General features: G+C 37.5%; 1 protein-coding gene across 1 annotated transcript in view; it reads right to left on the bottom strand.

The window, feature by feature from the left end:
- FMN2 (formin 2) overlaps positions 1 to 11,411 on the bottom strand; it is a 411,725-nt gene that overhangs the window by 195,847 nt on the left and 204,467 nt on the right. The window contains 1 exon segment of the mRNA XM_017879766.1: positions 6,781 to 6,842. Coding sequence (XP_017735255.1) covers positions 6,781 to 6,842 — 62 coding nt within the window.

The raw sequence follows: 11,411 nt of genomic DNA on the forward strand, positions 1-11,411 counted from the left end.
AGAAAACCAAACACCGCATGTTCTCACTCATAGGTGGGAACTGAACAATGAGATCACTTGGACTCGGGAAGGGGAACATCACACACTGGGGCCTATCATGGGGAGGGGGAGGGGGGAGGGATTGCACTGGGGAGTTATACATGATATAAATGATGAATTGATGGGTGCTGACGAGTTGATGGGTGCAGCACACCAACATGGCACAAGTATACATATGTAACAAACCTGCACGTTATGCACATGTACCCTAGAACTTAAAGTATAATAATAAAAAAAAGAAAAAATATATATTTAAATGTTTAATTATTTAAAATATAATCACATACAGATGCTACTCACATCACAACAAAATCATTAAATGGAGCAGGAGAGGCAGCAAAAAGCCATATATGGAGTGAAGGTTTCTATATTTTATATGAAAATTCCATCTAAGTAGAGTATAAAAGGTTAGGAATATACATTGTGATTCTTAGAACAACTGAAAAATACATAACACAAAGAGGCGCCGCTAAAAAAAAAAGCAATAGAAATAAAATTAAAAACAAAGCAAAAAATCCCATGTAAATAATAAGGTAGAAAAGAAGAATTAGAGGGACAAAAAATGACAGACCTAAATCCAACTATAAGAATAATTACAATAAATGTTGACAATCTAAATGCTCCAAGAAAGTAAAGATTATTACAATGAATAATGCATGCTGTCTATGAGAGATGCAATTCAAACACCAAGACACAGGAAAGTTGAAAGCACACAGATAGAACTAGAAAAAAAAAAAAACATGCAAACAGTAAGTATCAAAAGAATAGAATAACTATTTAAATATCAGTTAAAACAAACTTCAAGACAAAGAGTATTACCAAAGTGAAGAAGAATATTTCATACTGATAAAAAGCAACATCCGAGAGAAAAAACCATTCCAAATATGCATGTACCTAATATACTACCTAGCACTGATCTTAGCAAACTGCATGACAGTTAGCTTTCTAGAAATATTTTTCAATGAAAGAAATAATGAGTAAAACAAGGTAAGTTATATATGTCTCTTTATTTTGTTTTCATTTTAGTTTGATGGGCATCTGAGCATGCTAAAAGAAAGGAGGGATGGGAGAAAGAAACTAGTACAAAGTGAGAAGAGCTCTTTGATTGGAACATCAGAGGGGGGTACAGAGATTGTCACAGAATTTTTTAGATAAAGAGAAAATGGTAGTGACAAATGAGGAAACAATGGTAAATACAAATCAGATGGCTTAATGTTCCTATATTTGTGAGTTGGGAATCTAGGAGAACGCATGGAAAAGAAGGTGGCATCCCATGTTGCCTACACATTCTACCATCCTGAGCTCCCATTTCAAATGGCTCATTCATTCAATAGTCATTTAGTGGGATGAAATAGCACAGAAAGCATATAAAACTTCTATTATAGTTACACTTGGTTCCTAGGCTTCCCTTACCTGATACAGTATGAATGAAAAGAGGTAGTCTGAATCCCAGTCCCCTTAGTAATAGCAACCATATTGGTTTCATGCAGTTGGAACTACAACTTCTGGTATACCCTTGTGTGATTTGGGGTGATAGAGGAGGGCCAGAACATGTAAACACATACTCATGTCATGTGGAAATGAAATCGTGGCCTGTTTTAATCGAACTATTACATAGCTATAAAGTATGGGGAGAGTCTGCAGGAAGTAGGAAGGCCTCCAGCCAAGGTACGCCACAGATGTGCCCTTATACAGCATGCTGCCTTATTCCCATTAGTCATGCATAAACATGCAGTCTATTAGCAACTGAAAACATGGAAAAACTTGTTCTGCTTTGTGCACCAAAAAATAAACTACAACTAGTTCTGTAATCTTAGGTCCATCTTGGGTTCATCACGTATGCATTATGTAGCAGAAACTGAGAAAAGGAAGCTCAAGGTTCTTTTCAGTGCAGCGGACACTCAAAAGATTCAAAGTAATATGGCAAATGGAAAGAGCTTCCTTAGCAATTCAAGGGGCTCCTGGGGCAATCATGTCTGAAATTACATCAACAAGAAGAAAACAAATCTACTCAGTTTGCCCTAAAATAGAATGTCACTGTTTGAATTTAAACCATTGTTTAAAAAATTACACATAACCTGATCAGATCTTTGCTGGGATAGCAATGGTTAGCTCTATCCATGGTAAAGGTATCACTTCTGAGTCTCTGCAGAAATATTTCTGAAACTACCTTATTTTTAAGAAAGCCAGGTTTCCTTTTATACTGATGTTTTAAAAAAGCAGAGCATTTGAAATGTAAATAATAACATTAAACATTTTCATTTCTTTCAATTATAAAATAATACCAAGAGGAAAACATTGCTATTCTCAGGTCATTGTTTAATTAAGTAGTAATTATTACAAATATTTTATACAAACAATTATGTTCAATATGGAATATAAAAATTCAGGTCATGTGCGGTGGCTCACCCCTGTCATCCCAGCAATCAGTATGGTTGAGGCGGCTGGATCACCTGAGGTCAGGAGTTCGAGACCAGCCGAGCCAACACGGCGAAACCCAGTCTCTCCTAAAAACACAAAAATTAGCCAGGTGTGGTGGTGGGCACCTGTAATCCCAGCTATTCTGGAAGCTGGGGTAGGAGAACTTGAACCTGGGAGGCAGAGGATGCAGTGAGCCAAGATCGTGCCATCACCCTCCAACTTGGGTAACAGAGTGAGACTCTGTCTCAAAAAAAAAAAAAAAAAAAAAAAAATTCAACTAATAAGGAATTTGTAGTTACATGAGAAGATAAGACATATGCATACATAAAGATAATATAAAGCAAAAAGTGGGAAATTCCCAGGAAAGGAAGAAAAGGAGCACTATAAGATTTCAACAATGTCTTACATAGACCACAGTGGTCCCTAACCTTTTTGGCACCAGGGACCAGTTTTCTGGACGACAACTTTTCCGCAGACCTGGGGTTGGGGGGATGGTTTGGTGATGAAATTGTTCCACCTCAGATCATCAGGCATTAGATTCTCATAAAGAGCATGCAACCTAGATCCCGTGCATGTGCAGTTCACAGCAGGATTTGCACTCCTAGCTCCTATGATAAGCGAACGCCACCACAGATCCAACAGGAGGTAGAGCTCAGGCAGTAATGCTTGCTCACCAGTGGCTCACCTTCTGCTGTGTGGCCCAGTTCCTAACAGGCCACAGAATGGTACTGATCCTTGGCCTAGGGGTTGAGGACCCCTGATATACAGGACATTTAGGGAAGAACTGTGCCAAATACTACTTAACTCTAGGTTCTGGAGATATTGCTGTGGATAAAACAACTATTTTTGCCTTCCCAAGACTCATTTTTTAATAGTTATTGATCAGGAATTTGCATATATGTATTACCGGCATATAAAGTATGTACAATGACCTGTTATTGTTCGTAACGGATTCTTCAAGTTCCTGTACTGCAGAGGGCTAACCTGGTACTACTTAAACTAATAATTGTGAATCACCCTCTCACAAAATAATTATTCTCTTCACACGATGAACATTAAAGTTTAAGAACAGCAGCAACAAAAATTTAAAAAAAACCACGAGTTTAACCGGCGCCAGCTGGTATACTATACACTGACTGTTTACGCCCCACCCCCAATTCCACAGGTTGAAACCTTATGCCCAGGATGATGGTATTAAGGTAGGGCCTTTTGGAAGCAATTAGGTCATGAAAGCAGAGCCCTCATGCATGAGATTAGTGCCCTTGTTAAAGAGACCTCAAGCAGTTCCCTTGTCCCTTCTACCATGTGAGGTTACAGCAAGAACGTCACAGTCTGTGAACCTGGAAGAGGGCCCTCATCAGATCCCAAATCTGCCAGTGTTGGAATTCTCAGTCTCCAAAACTGCGAGAAATAAATTTCATAAGCCACTTAGGCTATGGTATTCCATGATAGCAGCCCAAACAGACAAAGACAGTACTTGTTCTACTTTCATGAAGTAAGATAAGATTCTGGGTAGCTATGTAGTTTGTCCTGAGTCATAAATTTATATTTTGTGAAATTACTTTACTTTGAAAGGCTAAATACTCCCATATAAAATATTCTTTTTTTTTTTTTTCTGAGACGGAGTCTCACCCTGTCACCAGGCTGGAGTGCAGTGACGCAATCTCGGCTCACAGCAACCTCTGCCTCCCAGATTCAAGCAATTCTCCTGCCTTAGCCTCCCGAGTAGCTGGGATTACAGGCGCCCAGGCCACCATGCCTGGCTTATGTTTGTATTTTCAGTAGAGATGGGGTGTCACCATGTTGGCCAGGCTGGTCTTGGACTCCTGACCTCGTGATCCACCTGCCTTGGCCTCCCAAAGTGCTGGGATTACAGGCTTGAGCCACCGCACCCGGCCCAAATAAAATATTATAAATCAGCATAAAATAAACATCCCTCATATAGTTGTCTTCAATTTTCTAGATACATTTCTACACATGAATACATCAAGTTTAAATAACACATTCATTCCTAGATACACATACATACATATAGATACACACACATGCCATGAATACACCAAATGTATATATGTAATATATATGTGCAAGATAGATAGATACACACACACCAACATCTTAAATCATTATGACCTGCTGAAGAAATTACTTCCCTCTAGTATTTCCTCATTTCTTCCATACAGCCCTCCTGGTTGGAAGAGGGTTAGTATGAAAGGTTCAAGAGAAATGAAAACTGTCTGTACCTCCCAATGGTTATATTTTAAATACCAATTTCACTGGAACATAAATATACTAAATATATGATTTACTTTTTCCAGTTTTCCCTTTGCATAGTGACAACTATATAATAAATCACTCAAACCTTCCCTCTCAATCTTTGTTTGTGACTCAGTTTCACAGAATGCTTATGTTCACCATGCTTAATGGGTACCAATTCTACACTCAGCCCACAGATTCTGTGCAATGCACCATGAGAAATATTTTGTCTTACATTGGTCTCAGTCTCACAGGTGAGAGCACCATATAACATATGTTTAAAAAGAACCAAACTCAAGAGTGGATGAGCAGGTTGAACACACAGTCCTCAAGGGAGTAATCTAGGAACAGAGTCTGCATTCTGCCCACCACATGGGTCTCCCCAGAGCCAAGAATTATTTGACTTGAGACAGAAAAGTCAAGGACCAACTAAGGCCATGCCCCAAAGAGCAGAGGTTTAAATACCAGGCAGATCAAAGGCAAGAACAGATATAAAGTTTAAAAAATAAAAAAAAAAAAGCACTCAAAGATTTTAGACCCAAAATGGGACCATACTGAGACTTTACCCTACATATAATCAAAAGCACTGAAAACAGCCTGCTTTATTATGACTTGAATCAATATTATTTAATATCACGTTCCAGCTAAAGACATCTCATATCGCACTTCCCAATGGCACTAAATGTATCGTGCTATGGTTATTCTCCTCCAATACCTTACTCCCTTTTTCTACCACCTTTGTAAAAAATGAAAAGTACTACATAAAAGAAAAGCTAAATGTCCTGCCACTTAGTGAAATAAACCATAGCAGTACAGAGAAATAGAGGCAGAATGAACTAAATCCCAGCTATACTACATCACTAGCTATGTGCCCCTAACTAAGTCATCTAACCACTCCAACTTTCCTCATGTAAAACAGGGGTGATCATAATAGCATTTGATCACCGTTCATCAGAGAAATGCAAACCAAAACCACAGTGAGCTACGACTTCACATCTGCTGGCATGGCTACTAGGAGAGAGATAGCAGGTGTTGGTGACAATGAGGAGAAAAGGGAGCCCTGGAACACTGTTGGTAGGAATGTAAATTGGTACAGCCATTATCGAAAGCAGTGTAGGTGTTGCTCAAAATATTAAAGACAGAACTACCATACGATCCAGCAATTCTACTTCTGGATATCCATCCAAAGGAAATGAAAAGTATGTTGAAGAGATATCTGTACTTTCATGTTCACTGCAGCACTACTCATAAGAGACAAGATATAAAACCAATCAAAGTGTCCACCAACAGATGAATGGATAAAGAAAATGTGGTACATATACACAGTGGAATATTATTCAGCCATAAAATGAAAGCAATCCTGCCACTGGCAACATCATGGATGAACCTGGAGGGCATTACGCTAAGTGAAATAAGCTAGACACAGAAAGACAAATAAGGAATCTAAAAAACTTGAACTCATAGAAACAGAGAGCATAATGGTGGTTGCCCAGGGGTGGGAGGAAGGGAAAATAGGGAGATATTGGTCAAAAGGTACAAACTTTCAGTTATAAGATGAGTAACTTGTAGACATCTTATATATAAGCATGGATGGTGATGGATGTGTTAATCTGATTGTGGTAATCAATGTGTATATCAAATCAGCAAGAATATATTCAACACATACACCTGGAATGTATTCAATCTTTTTCAATTAAATATTTTAAAATTTTAAGTGTGTGTGAGTGTGTATCTGTGTGTGTGTGTGTGTGTGTGTGTGTGTGTGTAATGCACAGAACAATGCTTGGCTCAAATTAGCCCCCACATCAGTATTGATTATTATTTAAATTTTAAAAAATCATGAATTACCTTATAGGCAACATGATTTTATTCACAATTTTTCAAACCACACATTTGTTTGATATGTTCCTAGAAAGTATTGCAACAAACGTCTACTTAGGCAAATTCACTACACTCAGATCAAATTTCTTTAGAGGACCTTAAAGCAAAGAGCCTACAGAGGCACATAGATATGTACTGTGTACATATTATATACTCACACATAAAATTCCTTCTATTACTCACATTCTCATAGAGAGCTTGAAGGGTCTCCAGGTCAACCACAGAATTATCCAAGTTCACAACAGCTGTGGAAAAAAAAAAGAAGAATATAAATTGCCATAAGTCACCTGTGCAAAAATGTTGGACCATCGCAGGCAGCAGGCTCATGGGCCAGCAGCCAGAGGAAGTAGGGGCTTTACCTTCAATGTTTCCCCTTGTCCCCACTGCAAAGCCTGCAGCAGGAATTTCACTGGGCCAGGTGTCAAGTGTTAAAGCTTTCACTTGCTCCACAAATACTAAATCCCATGAAAATGGCCCAGGCAAAGGTCAGAGAGAAACTGTGAGGTCTGTTTTCAGAGCCCAACTGAATGAATTTGAAAATCTGCTTCATACCAGCAAAGTAAGCAAATCACTCTGGTGAGTGCTACATCCCAGTTTTATACCAATATACGTTTAAATTTGCCAGTTTATCTAGAACATTTGACAAAGGTGAAATCTAATCATTAAACGGATAGACTTAGTATAAAAATGATGGGTGCATTTCCTGTTATAATTCCTCAAAATATTATAATCAAAGGATGACTCTTTTATATTGGTAGTGATATTAGCACAGATCCTACCTTAAAAATCCATCCTTAAAATATATACCACCCACAGTTACACAAGGAAGAAGCAGGATGGATCATAGACAAAACAACAATATTTTCTTCATGCATTTGTTGCCTGGGGAAATTTGTACTGTATTTTGGAGTAGGTATGCTTTATTATTTGGTTTAGGCATAGGTTAATACAAATCATTCTGCATTTTCTATATGAATATTTGGTAGAAACAAGGTGAATTTGCCTTGATAGAATTTGTGCCAAGTAGCCAGTGAAGCTCTTGGGGAGTTAAAAATTTCCGGGACAAAAATCACCAAGTGAATAATCACAAACTGGATATATTTATTTCGATAAGAGAGGCATTTTACAATGTCTCTTCTCTCAAAGTTTCACATGAGACATTTTCTAGTTGACTCTGGCAAAACCCCAAGAAAGAATTTAAAAAGACAAGTGGGAAATGGAAGTATAGGATGGATGAGAAAACTAAATTAGGTAATTTAGCATTTGGATTTGGAGCTGGGAACAGAGCCCAGATTCACCAAAAAAAATATTGTACCAAGTAGAATATGGTACTTCCACCCTAATAATAATCCACTATCTCAATTTCCCAAAAAAAATTAGATCTGAAATACATATCTAAGAGTCTCTGACAAATCTTATTCTTTAGACCATATAAGGCAAACACATCATGAACTTTAATGTTTCAAAGTAGTAAAGGCAAAGTCCAACTACCTTTGACCATATTTCAAAAATTAATTAAAAGGGATTATCTAATAATTTTGCTGTGATAATATGTAACAAAATGCATAAAACCCAAGTAAAAACAGTAAATTTATGTATGGAATTATCTTCTTTCAATTTGTGCAGAGTCTAGCTCTTCAAGAAAATCTTGCAGTGAATCCAAAGGTTTCTGATTTTGGAATTCATTAGCTAGCTAATAATCCAGTAATTCTCTACATGATAAGAAAACTATAAAGGAAATGCGAGGGGTCAACTTGGTGTCAGATTTCATCCCCAGAACAAGGCAAAGAAACACAATAAAATTGTTCATGATCAATTCAAAGCTCATAAACTACACAATTGTCCTTTGACTTTATCCATCATTTTAAACCATACTATTATTCCCACAAGTTTTCCCCACATAAAACTTTACTTGTGAATATCATGAGGTTTCTCATCTTTCTATCTCATGCAACGTCATATACATGAAATCAAAAGAACATTCTTAATAATGAATATCTTAATACATGTTATGTGCTCCTAAACAAGTTCTCAAAGGGTCCTAAGTCATGAAATCTCATTTTTTTACTCATCCACAGAAAATCTCACTGGAAAGCAACACTGTTACCGTTTCGCCACATAATTTCCCCCTAGTTGGCATGAGAGAAGTTAACACAATTCAAATGGGAATGAGCAGTTTTCAGGGCAAAATCTAATCATGCTTCTGTAGCCAAAAAGAAAGAAAGATTACATACTGACAGACGAATGGATGCAGTGATAGAAATTCTAGATAGGAAATAAAGGTAAAAGAAGTAATTTGGGAAAGATTAAAATTATCGAAGTGCCATACTTCCTCCTCAATTTAAAAAGCACATGTTAACATTTCAGAAATCAGGACTTAGATCAAAATGTCTATGTTAGTAGATGTTTAGTAGTGTCTTCCAATGCTCCCTTCCTTAAAATCTGTGATTTGGTCAATGGTACATTTTCAATGGATGAAATTCTAAAATCAAGGAAATAAGATAAGCATTCCCAAATGTATTCAACAAATGTAAGGTGTTTCCTATACATCAGGGATTACACTAGTTTACAAGAAGGGTTAACAGTTACTTGAGTAATAACGGTTTGAAGTTGGAGCTATTTGGGTGGGAATGTGCTGAATAGCCCAGCCTTGAAAGTCTGCAGACAACTGGTAATGCACAGAGAATACCACGATCAGAGTTCTAGATCATGCTAAAAATGACTGAATGCATTTTTTATTTTTTATTTTTTTTGCTTATTTACTTATGTACTTACCTATTTACTTATTTATGTATTTATTTATTTAGGTGGCAACAAGATTCAAAGAAAACACTTCTCAGAAATTTCTTGGTTCCAAGTCCAAAATTTCAGGCTTGTTTGGGAGGAAAGAACCTGGAGCTGGGTATTGAAATTATGTCAAGGTGATAGTTCCTCCAAAGGGAATATTTATTATTATTATTATTATTATCTTTTTTTTTTTTTTTGAGATGGGGTCTGGCTCTGTCACCGAGGCTGGGGGGCATGGGCGCGATCTCGGCTCACTACAAGCTCCGCCTCCTGGGTTCATGCCATTCTCCTGCCTCAGCCTCCTGAGTAGCTGGGACTACAGGCGCCCGCCACCGCGCCCGGCTAGGGAATATTATTTTTACAAGATACAGTTTTCTGATGTGGAACAAACATAGAACATGGAATCAAACTAAACTAAGTTGAAATTTAAATTTTTATTTGCTGCTGCATTACTTCAAGTAAGTTACTTTTAAAAGTTTTAGTTCCTTTATGGGGCAGGGGCAAGGAAATAATGGAAAATATTAGCCAAGTTTTGGTTTGGGGTTTTCGTGGGGCTCAGAGGCAATAACAATTAAAAGGGTCTGACATGTAGTTGCTTCATGTTACTTCCGCATGTCAACTTTTCACATAAATTCAACTATTAGAACATCTTTCCTACTCAAGTAAGCCTTGTTATCAAGCCCAAGAAAATCTTGCTGAGAATAATGGTTTCCAGCTTCTTCCATGTCCCTGCAAAGGACACGAACTCATCCTTTTTTATGGCTGCATAGTATTCCATGGTGTATATGTGCCACATTTTCTTAATCCAGTCTGTCACTGATGGACATTTGGGCTGGTTCCAAGTCTTTGCTATTGTGAATAGTGCCGCAATAAACATACATGTGCTTGTGTTGACTTTTTTTCTATTTGTGTTTTAGCTTCCTCGTGTATCTAAAAACAAACAAACAAACAAACAAAAAACAAACCAAAAAAAAAAAAACAAAAAAACCATTCCAACTGTATCTACGGAGGGATGGAACCTTTACCTGAATGATAAACCATTGGAATGAAACAAGAGAGGCTGGTATAGAACTACTGGGGCTTGTTCATTATACTCTGCCTTATTTATTAGCATTTAAATGATTAAGCAGAAGACTAGATTTCAGATAAATCCAAAATTTAAAAGAAAATTCAGTGATAAATGTTGAGTTCAGATTACTTTATCCTCTAATATTCAGCAAGGCATTAATGTGATTATACTTCAGATTAGAGGTCAGATATCTCACACTTATTTCCTCTTCGCTGCTTTAAGAGTAACACCTATCCTTGTCCGGGACTCATTACAATCCCCACACCCACCCAACCCCTGCAGGTCTACAATGCAGTTTTAATCACTTTCTTAAAAATATATATAAATACTGCAGCCAACAGTATTTTCACTCACTTGAAAAAATGCTCATCATCACTAGCCATCAGAGAAATGCAAATCAAAACCACAAGGAGATACCATCTCACACCAGTTAGAATGGCGATCATTACAAAGTCAGGAAACAACAGGTGCTGGAGAGGATGTAGAGAAATAGGAACAGTTTTACACTGTTGGTGGGACTGTAAACTAGTTCAACCATTGTGGAAGACAGTGTGGCGATTCCTCAAGGATCTAGAACCAGAAATACCATTTGACCCAGACATCCCATTACTAGGTATATAACCAAAGGATTATAAATCATGCTGCTATAAAGACACATGGACACGTATGTTTATTGCGGCACTATTCACAATAGCAAAGACTTGAAACCAACCCAAATGTCCATCAATGACAGACTGGATTAAGAAAATGTGGCACATATACACCAGGGAATATTATGCAGCCATGAAAAAGGATGAGTTCATGCCCTTTGCAGGGACATGGAAGAAGCCGGAAACCATCATTCTCAGCAAACTATTACAAGAACAGAAAACCAAACACCTTATGTTCTCACTCATAGGTGGAATTGAACAATGAGAACACTTGGACACAGGAAGGGGGACATCACACACCGGGGCCT

The sequence above is a fragment of the Rhinopithecus bieti genome, unplaced genomic scaffold (assembly GCF_001698545.2).
Source record: "Rhinopithecus bieti isolate Rb0 unplaced genomic scaffold, ASM169854v2 scaffold_11565, whole genome shotgun sequence".
Taxonomy (NCBI): domain Eukaryota; kingdom Metazoa; phylum Chordata; class Mammalia; order Primates; family Cercopithecidae; genus Rhinopithecus; species Rhinopithecus bieti.